General features: G+C 45.2%; 1 protein-coding gene across 2 annotated transcripts in view; it reads left to right on the top strand.

Moving 5' to 3' along the window:
- Positions 1-3844: 3844 nt before the first annotated feature.
- dcbld2 (discoidin, CUB and LCCL domain containing 2) overlaps positions 3845-22967 on the top strand; it is a 35069-nt gene continuing 15946 nt past the window's right edge. Inside the window, exons 1-4 of one of the 2 annotated variants that reach the window (XM_064944093.1) lie at positions 3845-4185; positions 13862-14086; positions 14354-14491; positions 20541-20665. In XM_064944093.1, coding sequence (XP_064800165.1) covers positions 4083-4185; positions 13862-14086; positions 14354-14491; positions 20541-20665 — 591 coding nt within the window. In that variant the 5' untranslated portion in view covers positions 3845-4082. Of the gene's footprint in view, positions 4186-13861; positions 14087-14353; positions 14492-20540; positions 20666-22967 lie in introns of those variants that run through there. The other variant, XM_064944094.1, reaches the window with a different exon arrangement.

Genomic DNA, 22967 nt, shown 5'->3' with positions numbered 1-22967 from the left:
AATGACAGAGACATGGTTGTTGAATGCTTTCCTCGTGGCTTTCACCAAATGAGTCCCTAGGTGAATGTTATCATAAAAATGTTACTTTATGACAATACATTACATATATCATAAGACCTTACTTTCATGGCCTAGTTTTTACCCTACCAGAGTGGTGTTAGGAAAATACTGGTTTACAAATGACAGGCCAGATCAGGCCTGCAAGTCACATTATGCTAGCTGGCAAAGTTGATGTGTAATTCCTTTTCAGCCAGAGTTGGGATATCCAACAGTTGGAATTTGTGATCATCTGCAACCTGCATTTGAAATGACTACCAGGATTAGGAAATCTGGAAAAGGAGACTACCTAAACCATTTAAACGGGAACAACCATTTCTGTGATGGGTGCAATAAATCTAACTAGCTGATTGGATAGGTTTAGAGACATTTATGATATTTATCTTTGTGTAGCTTAATATTAATCAATCAATTCATATGCAAAAACACAGATAAAGTTGAAGTCAAAGTTTACATACACCTTATCCAAATACATTATAAACTCAGATTTTCACAATTTCTGACATTCAAACCAAGTAAAAAAATCCCTGTTTTAGGTCAGTCAGGATCACCACTATTTTAAGAATGTGAAATGTCAGAATATTAGTAGAGAGAATGATTTATTTCATCACATTGCCAGTGGATCAGAAGTTTACATACACTCAATTCGTATTTGGTAGCATTGCCCTTAAATTGTTTAACTTGGGTCAAAAGTATCGGGTAGCCTTCCACAAGCTTCCCACAATAAGTTGGGTGTATTTTGGCCCATTCCTCCTGGCAGAGCTGGTGTCAGGTTTGTAGGCCTCCTTGCTCGCAAATGTTTTTTTCAGTTCTGCCCACACATTTTCTATGGGATTGAGGTCAGGTCTTTGTGATGGCCACTCCAATACCTTGACTGTTGTCCTTAAGCCATTTTACCAAAACTTTGGAAGTATGCTTGGGGTCATTGTCCATTTGGAAGACCCATTTGCAACCAAGCTTTAACTTCCTGACTGATGTCTTGAGATGTTGCTTCAATATAGTCACATAATTTTGCGTCCTCATGATGCCATCTATTTTGTGAAGTGCACCAGTCCCTCCTGCATCAAAGCACCCCCACAACATGATGCTGCCACCCCCGTTCTCCATGGATGGGATGGTGTTCTTCGGCTTGCAAGCCTCCACCTTTTTCCTCCAAACATAACGATGGTCATTATGCCCAAACAGTTCTATTTTTGTTTCATCAGACCAGAGGACTTTTCTCCAAAAAGTACGATCTTTGTCCCCATGTGCAGTTGCAAACGGTAGTCTGGGTTTTTTATGGTGGTTTTGGAGCAGTAGATTTTTCCTTGCTGAGTGGCATTTCAGGTTATATCGATATAGGACCCGTTTTACTGTGGATATAGATACTTTTGCTGCTGTTCTGGGATTGATTTTCACTTTTCGCACCAAAATACGTTCATCTCTAGGAGACAGAACACATTTCCTTCCTGAGCGGTATGACGGCGGCGTGGTCCCATGGTGTTTATAGTTGCGCACTATTGTTTGTACAGATGAACGTGGTACCTTCAGGCTTTTGCCAAAACTATAGTTAGTTAACAAGAAATTTGTAGAGTAGTTGAAAAATTTGTTTTAATGACTCCAACCTAAGTGTATGTAAACTTCCGACTTCAACTCTATGAAAAACAATACTAAAAAACTACCTGCATAGCATGGGCTCTATAGTATCGCAGCGGTCTGCATCGCAGTGATAGAGGCATCACAACAGACGCTGGTTCGATTCCAGGCTGTATCACAACCGGCCGTGATTGGGAATCCCATAGGGCAGCACACAATTGGCCCAGTGTCGCCCGTGTTAGGGTTTGGCCGGGGTAGGCAGTCATTGTAAATAAGAATTTGTCCCAACAGTTTTTCTCGATTGCTTAAACACAAAAACTGGTTCCTTTAGCACAAAAACCCATACCCTTACGTCATTACCAAGAACACACACATTTCCCATTACTGTCCACACGTTTCAATATTCAAAACTCTTTCTGCAAATCCTTACACAAAAGGGGACAAATAAATCATTAATTGCATTCATTCACCAAACACATGCTCTCAGTACAATTACCTCAAGTCATTACAATCTAAAATCAAAGAGCACACCTTTCTCCAGGTGCAAACACTAAGCCTCAAAATTGTTAACACACCAATAAGAATTGCAGGATTAATAAATGGGGCCTAGAGGCATCTACGTGTGCTTTGGAACAATGGACCCTAACAATGCCAAAATTGCAAGACAACAGAGAGGAAGAGGGCGACAACAACAACAACAAGTAATCTCAGATGAAATCTGTGCCACCCTAGTTCATCATGTGCTCATACATGGGAGGACTATGAGAGAACCTGGACAGCTTGTGCAACCCAACCTAAGCCGGTACACGGTTGCATCCATTGTCCGTACTTTCAGAAGGGAAAACAGGTCATTTGACTTTTTGCTACTGTGATACATGTAATGTTGTAGTGCATACAGCCTGAATCTCCACTTTGTTCTCAGTGTAGTTTTTAACCACAGTAATGGATGACCATAGGTAAGTCAGATTGGTCAGATTTCATTTTTACGGGACTGAGAGGTATTGGAGGTAGGTGGAGACTTCTCACAGCTGAGCAGGAGACTGACCTGGAGAATATGGGGAATGCCAATAATGCCATCTGTTTGAGGGAAATTCAAACACAAATAGTTGAAGACCTGGTAGTCTTCCAAGGAATTGACAGTGTCAACATTTCCACCATTCACCAGATCGTTCAGAAGAACCACAAGGACAAAGCAGCTGTACTGTGTGCCTTTTGAAAGGAATTCAAACAGAGTTAAGGAGCAACGATTTCAGTATGTGCAGGTAATTGCTATATGGTACAGAATTTTTACAATATGTAGAGTATGGCCCATCTCTCCAGCATATCAATACAGTACTTTATAGTAATGTGTTACAGTAAGTGCAGTACACAATCTTTCATTACACAATAACATTCTTCAACGGGATGGGGAGCCAGGGCAACCAGAGCAAACCTAATATGTTGTCATTTAGGATAACGTGAGTTCACATCGTCTCCTCTGGTTCGCACCTGGTTCAATGACCACCCCAGGTTCACTATTTTTTTTGCCAGCATATTCCCCATTTCTGAATCCGATTGCTTAATTTTTCTCAGCATGGCGGTGGAGAGTATATGACAGCAGCCCTTACACACAGCAAAACCTCCTGGAGGCAATGGTGGACGCCTGTGGTGATGTGTCTGTGGAGTCTATCCAGGGTTTCGAAGGCATTTTGCCCACACTGTCTGGCAAGAGCAAACGTACTGTGCGACTGTGATGAGATATTATGGTCTGACCCAGACCTGAGACGAGAACACTGATGCTGATGCTGTGTAACCTGTACATGCTGTATTTGGAAATAAAGCTTTTGGAAAATGGGTATTCTATTGTGCATGGACTCTTCCTTACATGTTTTTATCAACACTGGCCATTTGCTGTGTACATACATGGAGAAATGTGTAGAAATACAGGAAATTAACTTAAAATGTTCTCAGCTCTCAAGAGGGGGGCCACAAAATGTTATTTTCCTCGAGGTGGAGGGAAAACAAATCTTGCTTAGGGCCCCCAAAATGCTAGACCCAGCCCTGCCTATCATGTCCAACGGGGAAAACTCGTTACAGGCTGCTCACGTAGGAGCGCCGGGGAAAGTCACGGTTTAATATTTTTTATTCCATCACACCACTTGGTGGACTAGGGGATTCCTACTGAATCCTATTGCAATGTGGGAGGAGGGGCGGAAGTGGAGGAAGTGGTTCCACAGCCGATTGGATAATGTTTCTTCAGATTCAGTTGTGGAAACGAAGCTGAACGCGACCGCGCAGTGATTTCAGAGAGAGTGGAGAGTGTCGGAGGTTTCAGAGCGCGGAAGGAAGCAAGGGTTAATTTGACGGAAGACTGAGGTTTTGGGAAGCGGCGTTTTAAACTGCTCGTATGGACTAAACTTGGAGTTCACCGGTGTGAAAGTGTGCATTATGCATTCAGACTGCAGGCTGCTATGGGCAGAGCGGTAATGGTGGGCAGGGGACCGGCAGGGATCAGGCTTTTCGTCTTGTCGACTGTCATCATCCTCACCGCCAGAAGCAGTCGAGCGCAGCAAGGTTGGTGTCTGTCGGTGCCACTCAATGTAACCAAGTGTAATAAAAGTGTTACAAACTCGATACATATAGTCTGTTACTAGTTATACGTCGTTATGACGCAGTGGTCAAATGACGTTTGGCTACTCGGTTGCACTCGATAGTCAAGCGGCAGAGATGATTTTGTTGTCCTCAGCAAGGGAGCAAACAGACTATATCGCCAGATGGCCTACCTTACATGGCTCGTTCTCTCCCCTATCCCAAATATGTAGCCAGAATCAGACTGGAAAAGTTCCTCTTTTCTCCAAGTAGTTTGTTAGTCATTGAAATGGGTTATTGAAGTGTAGCCCACAGCCTATATATAAGGGGTAGACAGTGCAAAATAACACTAGTCATTTGTGGGCAGGATTTCAGGTAATGAAAGAGACAGCGAAATCACAATTTGGTAGAATTTTGCCAAGTGGTTGAAGTGGTAGAGAGGGGTAAACAACCTCATATCAATTTATCGTGGCATTACAGGTAGTTAGTTAACAACTCTTCTTAATCCCGCGAACGATGTTAATGTTCACGTGGTTTAGAACTGTATTACACTTCTCCAACTGACACTTGCACTGTTGGAAACGTTGGTGGTTGAGTACAGTGTTTGGTTAGTGATGGTGTAAACTGACCCGAAAGCTGCTTCTCTCGAAGTCCAGCGGGATGGGGAGGCCACTGTGTTTTTGTCCAGTTCATCTGGCTAATGTCCAGCCAGTGTCAGTGATATTACATAACACCAGCCAGGCCGCCATAATGTATGACTGTCCACTGTTACCGCTGGTCCAAAAAAAAGCCATAGCCCATTCCCCTATAGCTCCTAGCCTGTTCCCATATAGCTCCTAACCCCTAGCCTGTTCCCCTATAGCCTATCCCCTAGCCTGTTCCCCTGTAGCTCCTAACCCCCAGCCTGTTCCCCTGTAGCTCCTAACCCCAGCCTGTTCCCCTGTAGCTCCTAACCCCTGCTCCACTAGCCTGTTCCCCTGCTCAGCCTGCTCCTAACCCCCAGCCTGTTCCCCATAGCTCATTAACCCCTAGCCTGCTCCATTATAGCTCATGAACCCTAGCCTGTTCCCCATAGCTCATTAACCCCTAGCCTGTTCCCTGTAGCTCCTAACCCCTAGCCTGTTCCTCAAAAGCTCATTAACCCCCAACCTGTTTCCCTATAGCTCATTAACCCTAGCCTGTTTCCCTATAGCTCATTAACCCTAGCCTGTTTCCCTATAGCTCATTAACCCCAAGCCTGTTTCCCTATAGCTCATTAACCCTAGACTGTTCCTCTATAGCTCATTAACCCTAGACTGTTCCCCTATAGCTCATTAACCCTATTCTGTTTTCCTATAGCTCATTAACCCTAGCCTGTTCCCCTATAGCTCATTAACCCTAGCCTGTTCCCCTATAGCTCATTAACCCCAGCCTGTTCCCCTATAGCTCATTAACCCCAGCCTGTTCCTCTATAGCTCATTAACCCTAGCCTGTTCCCCTATAGCTCATTAACCCTAGCCTGTTCCCCTATAGCTCATTAACCCAGCCTGTTCCTCTATAGCTCATTAACCCTAGCCTGTTCCCCTATAGCTCATTAACCCCAGCCTGTTCCCCTGTAGCTCATTAACCCTAGCCTGTTCCCCTATAGCTCATTAACCCAGCCTGTTCCCCTATAGCTCATTAACCCTAGCCTGTTCCCTGTAGCTCATTAACCCTAGCCTGTTCCCCTATAGCTCATTAACCCTAGCCTGTTCCCCTATAGCTCATTAACCCAGCCTGTTCCCCTATAGCTCATTAACCCCAGCCTGTTCCCTGTAGCTCATTAACCCAGCCTGTTCCCCTATAGCTCATTAACCCAGCCTGTTCCCCTATAGCTCATTAACCCCAGCCTGTTCCCCTATAGCTCATTAACCCAGCCTGTTCCTCTAGCTCTGTTTCCTCTATAGCTCATTAACCCTATTCTGTTCCCCTAGCCTGTTCCCTATAGCTCATTAACCCAGCCTGTTCCTCTATAGCTCATTAACCCTATTCTGTTCCCCTGTAGCTCATTAACCCTAGCCTGTTCCCTGTAGCTCCTAACCCCCAGCCTGTTCCCCTGTAGCTCCTAACCCCCAGCCTGTTCCTCAAAAGCTCATTAACCCTAGCCTGTTCCCCTATAGCTCATTAACCCCAGCCTGTTCCCCTGTAGCTCATTAACCCTAGACTGTTCCCCTATAGCTCATTAACCCTAGCCTGTTCCCCTGTAGCTCATTAACCCTATTCTGTTCCCCTATAGCTCATTAACCCTAGCCTGTTCCCCTGTAGCTCATTAACCCTAGCCTGTTTCCCTATAGCTCATTAACCCCCAACCTGTTTCCCTATAGCTCATTAACCCCCAACCTGTTCCCCTATAGCTCATTAACCCTAGCCTGTTCCCCTGTAGCTCATTAACCCTAGCCTGTTTCCCTATAGCTCATTAACCCCCAACCTGTTTCCCTATAGCTCATTAACCCCCAACCTGTTCCCCTATAGCTCATTAACCCCAGCCTGTTCCCCTGTAGCTCATTAACCCTAGCCTGTTCCCCTATAGCTCATTAACCCTAGCCTGTTTCCCTATAGCTCATTAACCCCCAACCTGTTTCCCTATAGCTCATTAACCCTAGACTGTTCCCCTATAGCTCATTAACCCCAGCCTGTTCCTCTATAGCTCATTAACCCTAGCCTGTTCCCCTATAGCTCATTAACCCCTAGCCTGTTCCCCTATAGCTCATTAACCCCTAGCCTGTTTCCCTATAGCTCATTAACCCTATCCTGTTCCCTATAGCTCATTAACCCCTAGCCTGTTCCCCTATAGCTCATTAACCCTAGCCTGTTCCCCTATAGCTCATTAACCCTAGACTGTTCCTCTATAGCTCATTAACCCTAGCCTGTTCCCCTATAGCTCATTAACCCAGCCTGTTCCTCTATAGCTCATTAACCCTAGCCTGTTCCCCTATAGCTCATTAACCCTAGCCTGTTCCCCTATAGCTCATTAACCCAGCCTGTTCCTCTATAGCTCATTAACCCTAGCCTGTTCCCCTATAGCTCATTAACCCCAGCCTGTTCCCCTATAGCTCATTAACCCTAGCCTGTTCCCCTATAGCTCATTAACCCCAGCCTGTTCCCTATAGCTCATTAACCCTAGCCTGTTCCCCTATAGCTCATTAACCCTAGCCTGTTCCCCTATAGCTCATTAACCCAGCCTGTTCCCCTATAGCTCATTAACCCCCAGCCTGTTCCCCTATAGCTCATTAACCCCAGCCTGTTCCCTGTAGCTCATTAACCCTAGCCTGTTCCCCTATAGCTCATTAACCCTAGCCTGTTCCCCTATAGCTCATTAACCCAGCCTGTTCCTCTATAGCTCATTAACCCAGCCTGTTCCTCTATAGCTCATTAACCCTATTCTGTTCCCCTATAGCTCATTAACCCAGCCTGTTCCCTGTAGCTCATTAACCCAGCCTGTTCCTCTATAGCTCATTAACCCTATTCTGTTCCCCTGTAGCTCATTAACCCTAGCCTGTTCCCTGTAGCTCCTAACCCCCAGCCTGTTCCCCTGTAGCTCCTAACCCCCAGCCTGTTCCTCAAAAGCTCATTAACCCCCAACCTGTTTCCCTATAGCTCATTAACCCTAGACTGTTTCCCTATAGCTCATTAACCCCAGCCTGTTCCCCTGTAGCTCATTAACCCTATTCTGTTCCCCTATAGCTCATTAACCCTAGCCTGTTCCCCTGTAGCTCATTAACCCTATCCTGTTTCCCTATAGCTCATTAACCCCCAACCTGTTTCCCTATAGCTCATTAACCCCCAACCTGTTCCCCTATAGCTCATTAACCCCAGCCTGTTCCCCTGTAGCTCATTAACCCTAGCCTGTTCCCCTATAGCTCATTAACCCAGCCTGTTCCTCTATAGCTCATTAACCCTATTCTGTTCCCCTAACCCTAGCCTGTTCCCTATAGCTCATTAACCCCCAGCCTGTTCCTCATAGCTCATTAACCCCCAGCCTGTTTCCCTATAGCTCATTAACCCTAGCCTGTTTCCCTATAGCTCATTAACCCCAGCCTGTTCCCCTGTAGCTCATTAACCCTAGCCTATTCTCATTAACCCCCAACCTGTTTCCCTATAGCTCATTAACCCCCAAGCCTGTTCCCCTGTTCCCCTGTAGCTCATTAACCCTAGCCTGTTTCCCTATAGCTCATTAACCCCCAACCTAGTTTCCCTATAGCTCATTAACCCCCAACCTGTTCCCCTATAGCTCATTAACCCCAGCCTGTTTCCCCTCATTAACCCTAGCCTGTTCCCTATAGCTCATTAACCCTAGCCTGTTCCCCTTAACTCATTAACCCTAGCCTGTTTCCCTATAGCTCATAACCCTGTTTCCAACTCATTAACCCCTAGCCTGTTTCCCTATAGCTCATTAACCCTAGCCTGTTCCCTCATTAACCCTATAGCTCATTAACCCCTAGCCTGTTCCCCTATAGCTCATTAACCCCTAGCCTGTTTCCCTATAGCTCATTAACCCTCATAGCTCATTAACCCCTAGCCTGTTCCCCTATAGCTCATTAACCCTAGCCTGTTCCCCTATAGCTCATTAACCCTAGCCTGTTCCTCTATAGCCTGTTCCCCTATTAACCCTAGCCTGTTCCTCTATAGCTCATTAACCCTAGCCTGTTCCCTATAGCTCATTAACCCCAGCCTGTTCCCCTATAGCTCATTAACCCTAGCCTGTTCCCCTATAGCTCATTAACCCTAGCCTGTTCCCTATAGCTCATTAACCCAGCCTGTTCCCCTATAGCTCATTAACCCTAGCCTGTTCCCCTATAGCTCATTAACCCTAGCCTGTTCCCCTATAGCTCATTAACCCTAGCCTGTTCCTCTATAGCTCATTAACCCTAGCCTGTTCCCCTATAGCTCATTAACCCTAGCCTGTTCCTCTATAGCTCATTAACCCTAGCCTGTTCCTCTATAGCTCATTAACCCCTAGCCTGTTCCTCTATAGCTCATTAACCCCTAGCCTGTTTCCCTATAGCTCATTAACCCTAGCCTGTTCCTCTATAGCTCATTAACCCTAGCCTGTTCCCTATAGCTCATTAACCCTAGCCTGTTTCCCTATAGCTCATTAACCCTAGCCTGTTCCTGCTCATTAACCCTGTTCCTCTATAGCTCATTAACCCCTAGCCTGTTCCCCTATAGCTCATTAACCCTAGCCTGTTCCTCTATAGCTCATTAACCCTAGCCTGTTCCTCTATAGCTCATTAACCCATTCTGTTCCCTATATAGCTCATTAACCCTAGCCTGTTCCCTATAGCTCATTAACCCTAGCCTGTTCCTATAGCTCATTAACCCCTAGCCTGTTCCTCTATTAGCCTGTTCCCCTATAGCTCAAACCCTAGCTAGCCTGTTCCTCTATAGCTCATTAACCCTAGCCTGTTCCCTGCTCATTAACCCTATTCTGTTCCCCTCCCCAGCCTGTTCCCCTATAGCTCATTAACCCTAGCCTGTTCCTCTATAGCTCATTAACCCTAGCCTGTTCCTCTATAGCTCATTAACCCCTAGCCTGTTCCCCTATAGCTCATTAACCCCTAGCCTGTTTCCCTATAGCTCATTAACCCTAGCCTGTTCCTCTATAGCTCATTAACCCTAGCCTGTTCCTCTATAGCTCATTAACCCTAGCCTGTTCCTCTATAGCTCATTAACCCTAGCCTGTTCCTCTATAGCTCATTAACCCTAGCCTGTTCCTCTAGCCTGTTCCCCTATAGCTCATTAACCCTAGCCTGTTCCTCTATAGCTCATTAACCCTAGCCTGTTCCTCTATAGCTCATTAACCCTAGCCTGTTCCCTATAGCTCATTAACCCTAGCCTGTTTCCTCTATAGCTCATTAACCCCTATGTTCCTAACCCTCATTAACCCCTGTTCCCCTAGCCTGTTTCCCCTATAGCTCATTAACCCCCTGTTCCTCTAGCCTTAACCCTATTCTGTTCCCCTATAGCTCATTAAACCCTAGCCTGTTCCTCTATAGCTCATTAACCCCTCTGCCTGTTCCCTATAGCTCATTAACCCCTAGCCTGTTCCTCTATAGCTCATTAACCCCAGCCTGTTCCTCTATAGCTCATTAACCCTAGCCTGTTTCCCTATAGCTCATTAACCCTAGCCTGTTTCCCTATAGCTCATTAACCCCCAGCCTGTTTCCCTATAGCTCATTAACCCTAGCCTGTTTCCCTATAGCTCATTAACCCTAGCCTGTTTCCCTATAGCTCATTAACCCTATTCTGTTCCCCTATAGCTCATTAACCCTAGCCTGTTCCCCTATAGCTCATTAACCCTAGCCTGTTCCCCTATAGCTCATTAACCCTATTCTGTTCCCCTATAGCTCATTAACCCTAGCCTGTTCCCCTATAGCTCATTAACCCTAGCCTGTTCCCCTATAGCTCATTAACCCTAGCCTGTTCCCCTATAGCTCATTAACCCCCAGCCTGTTCCCTATAGCTCATTAACCCTAGTGTTTCCCTATAGCTCATTAACCCTATTCTGTTCCCCTATAGCTCATTAACCCTAGCCTGTTTCCCCTATAGCTCATAGCTCATTAACCCTAGCCTGTTCCCCCTATAGCTCATTAACCCTAGCCTGTTTCCCCTATAGCTCATTAACCCTAGCCTGTTCCCCTATAGCTCATTAACCCCAGCCTGTTCCCCTAGCCTGTTTCCCCTATAGCTCATTAACCCTAGCCTGTTTCCCTATAGCTCATTAACCCTAGCCTGTTTCCCTATAGCTCATTAACCCCAGCCTGTTTCCCTATAGCTATTAACCCTAGCCTCTGTTTTCCCCTATAGCTCATTAACCCTAGCCTGTTTCCCTATAGCTCATTAACCCTAGCCTGTTCCCCTATAGCTCATTAACCCTAGCCTGTTCCCCTATAGCTCATTAACCCCAGCCTGTTCCCCTATAGCTCATTAACCCTAGCCTGTTTCCCTATAGCTCATTAACCCTAGCCTGTTCCCCTATAGCTCATTAACCCCAGCCTGTTCCCCTATAGCTCATTAACCCTAGCCTGTTTCCCTATAGCTCATTAACCCTAGCCTGTTTCCCTATAGCTCATTAACCCTAGTTTCCTGCTCATTAACCCTGTTCCCCTATAGCTCATTAACCCCAGCCTGTTTCCCCTATAGCTCATTAACCCTAGCCTGTTTCCCCTATAGCTCATTAACCCTAGCCTGTTTCCCTATAGCTCATTAACCCCAACCCCTATAGCTCATTAACCCTAGCCTGTTCCCCTATAGCTCATTAACCCTAGCCTGTTCCTCTATAGCTCATTAACCCCAGCCTGTTTCCCCTATAGCTATAGCTCATTAACCCTAGCCTGTTCCCCTCTATAGCTCATTAACCCCAGCCTGTTCCCCTATAGCTCATTAACCCCAGCCTGTTCCCCTATAGCTCATTAACCCTAGCCTGTTCCCCTATAGCTCATTAACCCAGCCTGTTTCCCTATAGCTCATTAACCCTAGCCTGTTTCCCTATAGCTCATTAACCCCAGCCTGTTCCTCTATAGCTCATTAACCATAACCTGTTCCTCAAAAGCTCATTAACCCTAGCCTGTTTCCCTATAGCTCATTAACCCTAGCCTGTTTCCCTATAGCTCATTAACCCCAGCCTGTTCCCCTATAGCTCATTAACCCTAGCCTGTTTCCCTATAGCTCATTAACCCTAGCCTGTTTCCCTATAGCTCATTAACCCCAGCCTGTTTCCCTATAGCTCATTAACCCTAGCCTGTTCCCTATAGCTCATTAACCCTAGCCTGTTCCCCTATAGCTCATTAACCCTAGCCTGTTCCCCTATAGCTCATTAACCCTAGCCTGTTCCCCTATAGCTCATTAACCCCTGTTCCCCTAGCCTGTTTCCCTATAGCTCATTAACCCTAGCCTGTTTCTCTATAGCTCATTAACCCTAGCCTGTTTCCCTATATCTCATTAACCATAACCTGTTCCTCAAAAGCTCATTAACCCTAGCCTGTTTCCCTGTAGCTCCTAACCCCTAGCCTGTTCCCCTATAGCTCATTAACCCCAGCCTGTTCCCCTATAGCTCATTAACCCTAGCCTGTTCCCCTATAGCTCATTAACCCCTAGCCTGTTCCTCTATAGCTCATTAACCCCTAGCCTGTTCATCTATAGCTCATTAACCCCTAGCCTGTTCCTCTATAGCTCATTAACCATAACCTGTTCCCATATAGCTCATTAACCCTAGACTGTTCCCCTATAGCTCATTAACCCTAGCCTGTTCCTCTATAGCTCATTAACCCCTAGCCTGTTCCTCTATAGCTCATTAACCCCTAGCCTGTTCCTCTATAGCTCATTAACCCTAGCCTGTTCCCCTATAGCTCATTAACCCCCCGCCTGTTCCCCTAGAGCTCATTAACCATAACCTGTTCCCATATAGCTCCTAACCCCTAGCCTGTTCCCCTATAGCTCATTAACCCTAGCCTGTTCCCTATAGCTCATTAACCCCCCGCCTGTTCCCCTATAGCTAGCTCATTAACCCTAGCCTGTTCCTAACCATTAACCCAGCCTGTTCCCTATAGCTCATTAACCCTAGCCTGTTCCTAGCTCATTAACCCCATTAACCCTAGCCTGTTCCCCTAGAGCTCATTAACCATAACCTGTTCCCATATAGCTCCTAACCCCTAGCCTGTTCCCCTATAGCTCATTAACCCTAGCCTGTTCCCCTATAGCTCTTAACCCCTAGCCTGTTCCTCTAGAGCTCATTAACCCTAGCCTGTTCCCCTATAGCTCCCAACATCTTTTTTTTGGTCCTCCAATAATCGGTATCGGTATCGACATTGAAAATCATAATCGGCCGACCTCTAATCTCTAGGAGACCGAACTTGTCTCCTTCCTGAGTGGTATTACGGCTGCGTGGTCCCATGGTGTTTATACTTGCATATTACAGATGAACGTGGTACCTTCGGGCATTTGGAAATTGCTACCAAGGATGAACCAGACTTGTGGAGGTCTACAATTTTTTTTCTGAGATCTTGGCTGATTTCTTTAGATTTTCACATGATGTCAAGCAAAGAGGTTCTGAGTTTGAACGTAGGCCTTAAAATACATCCACAGGTACCACTCCAATTGACACAAATGATGTCAATTAGCCTATCAGAAGCTTCTAAAGCCATGACATCATTTTCTGGAATTTTCCAAGCTGTTTAAAGGCACAGTCAACTTAGTGTATGTAAACTTCTGACCCACTGGAATTGATACAGTGAATTATAAGTGAAGTAATCTGCCTGTAAACAATTGTTCGAAAAATTACTTGTGTCATACACAAAGTAGATTTCCTAACCGACTTGCCAAAACTATAGTTAGTTAACAAGAAATGTGTGGATTGGTTGAAAAACAAGTTTTAATGACTCCAACTGAAGTGTATGTTAAAGTCTGACTACAATTGTTTGTCACAGGCGGCTGGTAGAACTGTAATTTGGGAGGATGGCTCATACTAATGTCTGGAACAGATTTAATGGAATAGTATCAAACACATACAACACTTAGTTGCTTGATACTGTTCAATTCATTCCATTTTAGCCTTCGTTATGATCTCTCTTCCCCTCACCAGCCTCCTGTGATGTATGTATATGTGTCCAGCCATCACTCATTGTGTGTATGTGTGTCCCTGCAGGCGATGGCTGTGGCCTGAGTGTTTTGGGCCCTTGCAGTGGGAGCCTGTCGTCTCTGGGTTACCCTGGTACGTACCCTAACCACACGGTGTGTGAGTGGGAGATCAGCGTGCCACAGGGCCGGAGGCTCCACTTCCGCTTCGCTGACCTGGACATAGAGGAAAACAACTGTCAGGTCAACTACCTCAGGATCTACGATGGTATAGGACCTCATAGGACCCAGATAGGTGAGAGAGGGAAATGGGGAAGGAGGGAGGGAGGGAGATCATCAGGAAGAGTGAGGGGTATGAAATATACTGACACTGTCATATAGTGATTTCCATTGATTATGCACAGTATATGACAGACATATCAATACAATAACACTGTCTGTACCACTGTATGAATGTAGATAATAACCTCTAGTTCAGAGTACAAGATGAAGTTGTACTGCCGAGGTAGGATAATGGAACTAGTGAGTTCTATGCTATTGAACTGACCCTCTCCTCCTCTAGTGAAGTTCTGTGGTCTGGGCCTGAATGTTCCTGATCTCATCCTGTCCAGTGGGAACCAGGTCACCGTCCAGTTCATGAGTGGGACCCACCAAAGTGGGCGGGGCTTCTCCCTGGCCTACTCCACCACAGAACACACAGGTACCAGGGGTTAAAGGTTAGGGGGCAGGGTCTGAGCTGCTGCTGGTGTCCAAACTTTCAGATATAACAATGTCACTGAGGGCCCAATCATAGGCTGTGTTGACTCTTAGTTGCGATCACAAAATATTGTTTTACAGTAACGTTGTGCCCCCACGACTAAGAGAGTTGCCTAGGTAACAGTGTGTGTGTGTATGTGTTTGCATGATTAGGGGTCTCTTTTGAGTCATATTAAAGATGCTTCTCTTCTCCGTCTCTTTTCCCTTTACTCCTCTACTCTCTCTTCCTTTTCATCCTTCCACCTCTTCCTTAATGGAGAAATAACTATTTTACATCTATTACAGTGACTGGCATCTGTAAGTGGTGTCTCCTGCTGCGCTCCCTCTGTCAGTGAGTGGGAGATATATGGAGTGAATTCAGTTGCAGGGAAGCGTGAGGAAAGTGATCTGCTGTAACATGGAGTGTTACACAGCTGGCTGGCATTTACCTCTACATATAGCTGTGCGTGTGTTACTGCATTTTTGGTTTTACTATCCTTGTGAGGACCAGAAGTCCTTATAAGGATAGTAAAATAAGGAACATTCAGACACGTGGTGACATTTCGCCAGTCTCTACAAGTACAGGGCTATTTTATGCATAGGGGTTAGGGTTACAATTAGGGTTAGGAGTTAAGCTTAGTTAAGGGTTAGGTTTAGGTTAAGGGTTAAGCTTAGGTTAAGGGTTAGGTTTAGGGAAAATAGGATTTTGAATGGGAATGAATTGTTTGGTCCTCACAAGGATAATAAATCAACATGTGTGTGTTTTTAATTCTGAAGTTCAGCTCTGTGTGAGCATCGTGTGTGTGTGTGTGCATCGTGTGTGTGTGTGAGCATCGTGTGTGTGTGTGAGCATTGTGCGTGTGTGTGAGCATCGTGTGTGTGTGTGACTTTATGTGAGTGTGTGACTAACAGAGAGAAGGTAAAGATGTGGCATAGTGAGAGATGAGGAGGTGAATGGAGAAGGAAGTTACTGGATAGTTTCGGTAGATGGCAGATGGAAGGACAGGGAGCCTTAGGCCGGGATTCAATACAAACCCTGCTACAGTATTCAGAGCCCTTGACCTTTTCCACATTTTGTTACGTTACAGCCTCGCTCGAAAATTGATTAAATCAAAAAATGCCCTCAACAATCTATACACACTACCCCATAATCACAAAGTGAAAATAGGTTGTTAGAAATGTTGGCAAATTTATACAAAATCAAAAACAGAAATACCTGTTGTGGAAATTCTTACAGCATGACACTCAAAGTCAATCTTAAATTAATCATTGTTTATTGTCAGCGTACTGGAGAGGTTCAAACAAACTTAGTGAACGTCTGTCTGTCAGGAGCTCTAACGAGACAGTCCTGTTTAGTTCTTCTATATACTGCAGACAAGTCATATTTGCATGATTTAGCTTATTCATAATTAATCATTAACGTTTGCTTCATTCATGTGACAGACCAATACCTCACAGGGCTTCTCTCTAAGCTAAGACCTTGAAACTGAGATATCCCTTTCCCTAAACAAGGTTCTGGGTGTACTGCCAAATTGTAGACACTGATAGTGAGGATTCGTTCAATCAGTAATTTGCATGAACACACATTGGGTTATAGAAAAGCACAAACGGAGAACACAGAAATGTATGAATGAAAAAGCACCAACATTTTCCATCACATACCTTATTAACATAAGTATTCAGCCCCTTTGCTATGAGACTCAAAATTGAGCTCAGATGCATCCTGTTTCCATTGGTTATCCTTGAGATGATTCTACAACTTGATTGGAGTCCACCTGTGGTCAATTTAATTGATTGGACATCATTTGGAAAGGCACACACCTGTCTACATAAGGTCCCACTGTTGACAGTGCATGTCAGAGCAAAAACCAAGCCATGAGGTCGAAGGAATTGTCTGTAGAGCTCAGACAGGATTGTGTTGAGGCACAGATCTGGGGAAGGGTACCAGTGGCCTCTATCATTCTTGAATGGAAGAAGTTTGTAACCACCAAGACTCTTCCTAGAGCTGGCCGCCTGGCCAAACTGAGCAATCAGGGCAGAAGGGCCTTGGTCAGGGAGATGACCAAGAACCTGATTGTCACTCTGACAGAGCTCTAGAGTTCCTCTGTGGAGATTGGATAACCTTTCAGAAGGACAACCATCTCTGCAGCACTCCACAAATTGGGCCTTTATGGTAGAGTGGCCAGACAGAAGCCACTCCTCAGTAAAAGGCACATGACAGCCCGCTTGGAGTTTGCCAAAAGGCTCTCAGACCAGGAAAAACAAGATTCTCTGGTCTGATGAAACCAATATGGAACTCTTTGGTTGAATGCCAAGCGTCACGTCTGGAGGAAACCTGGCACCATCCCTACGGTGAAGAATGTAGCATCATGGGGAGGTTTTTCAGTGTCAGGGACTGGGAGACTAGTCAGGATTGAGGCAAAGTACAGAGATAAATAATTGATGGAAACCTGCTCCAGAGCACCCAGGACCTCAGACTGGGGGCGAAGGGTTACCTTCCAACAGGACAACAACGCTAAGCACACAGCCAAGACAATGCAGGAGTGGCTTCGGGACAAGTCTCTGAATGTCCTTGATTGAACATCTCTGGAGAGACCTGAAAATAGCTGTGCAGCAACCTGACAGAGTTTGAGAGGATCTGCAGAGAAGAATGGGAGAAACTCCCCAAATACAGGTGTACCAATCTTGTAGCATCATACCCAAGAAGACTCGAGACTGTAATTTCTGTCAAAGGTGCTTCAACAAAGTACTGAGTAAAGGGTCTGAATTCTGTAAATGTGTTTTTATTTTATTTTATTAATCTGCTTTGTCCTTATGGTGTATTGTGTGTAGATTGATGAGAAGAAAAAAAAACTATTTAATCAGTTTTAGAATAAGGCTGTAATGTAACAAACTGTGGAAAAAGTCAAGTGGTCTGAAGACTTTCCGAATGCACTGTACGCTTGACATTTAAAGGGAATTTCCAATTGAGTCGACATTGGCATTGTTACCTTGAATGCAATCTTCTGCGAATGCGGTAACATTGCCTTTAAAAGTCGCCTTATCTACAAGCTCAATCGGATGGTATCACAGACTTAATGATGGGTTGTGCTGTTAACTCACCTCTGAACAGACATGCACATATACACACTAGACATAACTTGTGCACTGCTGTTGTAGTTCTTGCACTTTGTACCATTTTGTGCAGAGCACTTTCTTATCTCTCTGTTTGTGTTGCACAGTTCCAACCGTGTGTGTGTGCATTACAGTGAGAGTGCCAGGAACAGTGTGTGTGTCCACATCACCAACAAACTATCATGGTCCAAACTCACCAACAAAGTCATGAAGAGGGCACGACAACGCCTTTTCCCCTTTAGGAGACTGAAAAGATTTTTCATTGGTCCCCAGATCCTCAAAAAGTTCTACAGCTGCACCATCGAGAGTATCCTGACCGGTTGCGTCACCGCCTGGTATGCCAACTGCTCGGCATCGGACTGTAAGGCGCTACAGAGGGTAGTGCGCTAGACCTACATACTGGGACTTATATACTAGGCGGTGTCAGAGGAAGGCCCACAAAATTGGCATAGACTCCTGTTTTCTCTGCTACCGCACAGCAAGTGGTACCGAAGCACCAAGTCTAGGTCCAAAAGGCTCCTTAAGAGCTTATACCGCCAAGCCATAAGACTACTGAACAATTAATCAAATGGACTATTTGCATTGACCCCCCTCAACTAACCTGGATCCCAGCATATTGGCTCGTTACCGGTATCCCCTGTGTATAGGCTCATTATTGTTATTTTATTTTGTTACTTTTTATTATTATTTTTTAACTTTAATTTATTTAGTAAATATTTTCTTAATCAACAATGCAGTTTAAAGAAAATAGAGTTAAAAGGGCTTTTTAGTAAGCGTTTCACCTGTTGTATTCAGTGCATGTGACAAACATTTGATATTGATTTGATCCAGAACCCTTAGATTAATCCTACCTTATCTCTGTGTGTCTGGGCTTTGTTGTATTGTATTGCAACAAAATAGGAAAAATGCCAAGGGGGATGAATAATTTTGCAAGGCACTGTAGATAATTACATATAGGTAGGGGTAAAGTGACGAGGTAACAGGATAGATAATAAGCAGTAGCAGCAGTGTATGTGATGAGTTAAAAGAGTTAGTGCAAAAGGGGGGGTCATTGCAGATAGTTAAATAGTTAACCAAATAGATACCCAGACTAACTATTTATCAGTCTTATGGCTTGGAGGTAGCAGCTGTTCAGGGTCCTATTGGTTCCAGACTTAGTGCATCGGTACAGCTTGCAGTGCAGTAGCAGAGAGAACATCTATAAAGGTCCTGAATGACAGGGAGCTCGGCCCCAGTGATCTACTGTGCCGTATGCAATACCCTCTGTAGCAACTTGTGGTCGGATGCCAAGCAGTTTCCATACCAAGCGGTGATGCAGCCAGTCAAGATGCTCTCAATGGTGCAGCTGTAAAGCTTTTTCAGGATTAAAAATACTTTTCAGCCAACTGAGGCGGAAGAGGCATTGTCGTGCCTTCTTCTATGTTAGTTCCTTAGTGATGTGGACACTGAGGAACTTGAACCTCTCGACCCGCTCCACGACAGCCCCGCCGATGTGGATGAGGGCGTGCTCAGCCCGCCGTTTCCTGTAATCCACGATCAGCTCCTTTGTCTTGCTGACATTGAGGGAGAGGTTGGGTCCTGGAACCACACTGCCAGGTCACTGACCTCCTCCTTATAGGCTGTCTCATTGTGGTTGGTGACCAGGCCTACCACTTTTGTGTCGTCAGCAAACTTACGATGGTGTTGGAGGAGTGCATTGCCACGCAGTCGTGGGTGAGAAGGGAGTACAGGAAGGGACCCCGTGTTGAGGGTCAGCCTGGTGTATGTGCTGTTGCCTACCCTCACCCCCTGGGGATGGACCGTCAGGAAGTCCAGGATCCAGTTGCAAAGGGATGTGTTCAGTCCCAGGGTCCTGAGCTTCGTCATGACATTTGAGGGCACTATGGTGTTGAACACTGAGCTGTAGTCAATGAACAGCATTGTCACATAGGTGTCCCTCTTGTCCAGGTGGGAGAGGGCAGTGTGGAGTGTAATAGAGATTGCGTCATCTGTGGATCTGTTGGGGCGGTAAACGAATTGGAGTGTGTCCAGTGTGTCTGGGATGATGTTGGTGATGTGTGCCATGACCAGCTTTTTAAAATAATTTCATGGCTGCAGATGTGAGTTCTACGAGGCAATAGTCATTTAGACAGGTTGCCTTGGTGTTCTCGTGCACTGCTTGAAATATGTAGATATTACAGACTGGGTCAGGAAGAGGTTGAAAATGTAATTGAAAACAATTTCCACCTGGTCAGCGTATGCTCGGAGTACCTGTCCTCGTAATCCGTCTGGCCCCCTGGCCTTGTGAATGTTAACCTGTTTAAAGGTCCTACACACATTGGCTACGGAGAGCAAGTTCACACAGTCGTCCAGAACAGCTGGTGCTCCCATGCATGGTTCAGTGTTGCTTGCCTCGAAGCGAGCGTAGAAGGCATTGGGCATAGAAGGCATTTAGCTTGTCTGGTAGGCTCACATCACTGGGCAACTTGTGGCTGGGTTTCCCTTTGAATCCGTGGTAGTTTGCAATCCCTGCCACATCCGATGATCGTCAGAACCAATGCTGTCTTTGGTGACTGGTTGTTTCTTTGGTTACACGTCAGGTTGAATCACTACTTGATCATGTGGTCATGACCTGACCAGACATGACCAATATCCCCCACAGTCCAGTGTGGTCAAACCATACCGTAGCATGGTCAGGCGGGGGAGTTTTCCATTTGTCACCCTCAGTGAATGGATGGGTTTTCTAACCTTGTGGTCATCCCCTCAGTGTTTGTCTAGAATGTTATCCCCTTAGTGTGTGTGTGTCCGTGCGTACTTGTGTGTCCATATGTATCTGTTTCACTTGTGTGTGTGTGTACCTAGACAGGGTGTTGTACAGAGCGAGAGCTGAGTTAATGTGATCTGTGTGTATGTCTTTGTAGATCTGATCACCTGTCTAGACAAAGGAATCCACTTCACTGAGGCAGAGTTCACTAGATACTGTCCAGCAGGATGCCTGACGTCTGTTGGGGAGATCTCTGGGACTATACCCCACGGCTACAGAGATGTGAGTATATGCACATTACACAGATAAGGGTGTGTGTGTGTGTGTGTGTGTGTGTGTGTGTGTGTTTGCATGCGTACATCTAGGTGCCTGTGTGAGTGTGTGTCTGTGGGCCTACAAGTGTGTACAGGCGCCAGTGTATGTCTGTGTGTGTGTGGCAGTCTGCGTGTCCCAGTCATTGTGGTGTGCACACCCTTCCACCCCCCACATACACACCAAGTCTGTCTATCCTGCTGATCCCTCTGTACCCACCAGCACCTCTACCCCACAGGAACTAACTGGCCACAGATCCATGACTCACTTCATGGTCATGTTCCCTTCTCTTTCTTGTCCTATATCTCGTTTACTCTCTCTTTCTATCGGTTTACTCTCTCTCTACCCAACTTTCATCCTGTCTCTTTTCTCTCTCTCTCTCCTCTGTCTCCTCTCTCTCTCTAAGGACTATGTAAACAGGGCCTCTCTCTCAGCAGTATGTAGGCACGTCCCAGGCTGATGACCTCACAATGCCCCGACTGTGTCTGAGGTCATTGGGGCTGGGGTAGTCTCTGGCTGATGACCTCATACCTGGGTGGGTCAGAGGGCCCATGGGGTTTGTAAGTCGCTCTGGATAAGAGCGTCTGCTAAATGACTTAAATGTAATGTAATGTGGGTTGGGAAGGAAGGGAGGGAGGGCTAGATTGAGGGTGTTATTGATGAGGGGAGGCCCAGGGGTGGCTCAGAGGCACGGTAGAGCGGAAGGGTGTGTGTGTGTGTCTCCAAAGCACAGGGGAGGGAAAGGGGTTGTAGGGAGGTGAGCTAATTGTTTGGCCGAAGGAACGGTCTGCTAATTCAGCCCAGCTGGATAAGGGTGCTGAGCGGACTGGTGTGTGTGTTTGTTTGTGAATGGTGGTGTGTGTGTTGTGACTGGTAGTGTTTGTGAGCTTGTGGTGTGTGTATGTGTGTGTGTCTGTTTTGACTGGTGGTGTTTGTGAGCTTGTGTAGGCGGTGTTGTAGATTACATGGCAGAAAAGGATCCCTGGTTTTCCATGTTCAGCCAAACAGAGATGTAAGGGGTTACAACCATTACACCTAGAGTCAGTCTGACATTAGTTGCCATGGAGTGTTGCTCATTGGACCAGACTAGAGCTCTTTACAGGTCCAACCGGCACAAAACCATGAGATCCGCCCTGGGACCAGAGCGGGTCCGGGTCCTAAATTCAGACTTTTCTCCGGGTCTTGGTCAGGTCTGATATACAGTGCATTTGGAAAGTATTCAGACCTCTTGACTTTTTGTTATGTTACAGCCTTATTCTAAAATGTTGTTTTATTCCTCATCAATCTACACACAATACCCCATAATGACAAAGCAAAAACAGTTATTTAGAAATTTTAGCAAATGTCTAAAAATAAATAAATAACGTAAATATCACATTTACATAATTATTCAGACCCTTTACTCAGTACTTTGTTGAAGCACCTTTGGCAGAGATGACAGAAATCCATGTCAATGTCGGGAACCTGGCGCAGGCATATCTCTGTCTTTCTCTCGGTCTCTCTAGGACTAGGCCTAAGCTTGTCTCCTTTAATATATATAATTTTATATGAATATTATACAGTGGACACCTAGGCCTGTGCCTATATGCGTGCATTTAGCCCTCAAAATCTCTGACAGCTGAACCGTAAGGTAGAAAATTACTGTTTTAGGAAAATAAAAAACAAACAAATTGAACAATTGACAGACTGACTATAAACAGACTGTTTGGGTCTCTTTTCCACAGTCTTTTTCGGAACGGGTCTGACTGCCCTCGGGTCCATTCGGAACGGTTCTCTGTTTTTTTAGAATATGTATTTATCCATATTAGAGGTCAACCGATTATGATTTTTCAACGCCGATACCAATTATTGGAGGACCTTAAAAAAGTCGATACCGATTAATCGGTCTTTAAAAAAAATGTATTTGTAATAATGACAATTAAAACAATACTGAATGAACACTTATTTTATAATACATCAATAAACATCAATTTAGCCTCAAATAAATAATGAAACATGATCCATTTGGTTTAAATAATGCAAAAACAAAGTATTGGAGAAGAAAGTAAAAGTGCAATATGTGCCATGTAAAAAAAGCTAATGTTTAAGTTCCTTGCTCAGAACATGAGAACATATGAAAGCAGGTAGTTCCTTTTAACATGAGACTTCAATATTCCAAGGTAAGAGGTTTTAGGTTGTAGTTAATATAGTATTTATCGGACTATCTCTCTATACCATTTGTATTTCATATACCTTTGACTATTGGATGTTCTTATAGGCACTTTAGTATTGC

The sequence above is a fragment of the Oncorhynchus masou genome, chromosome 29 (assembly GCF_036934945.1).
Source record: "Oncorhynchus masou masou isolate Uvic2021 chromosome 29, UVic_Omas_1.1, whole genome shotgun sequence".
In the NCBI taxonomy this organism is placed as follows: Eukaryota; Metazoa; Chordata; class Actinopteri; order Salmoniformes; family Salmonidae; genus Oncorhynchus; species Oncorhynchus masou.
This window is presented reverse-complemented; position numbering and strand designations above follow the sequence as displayed.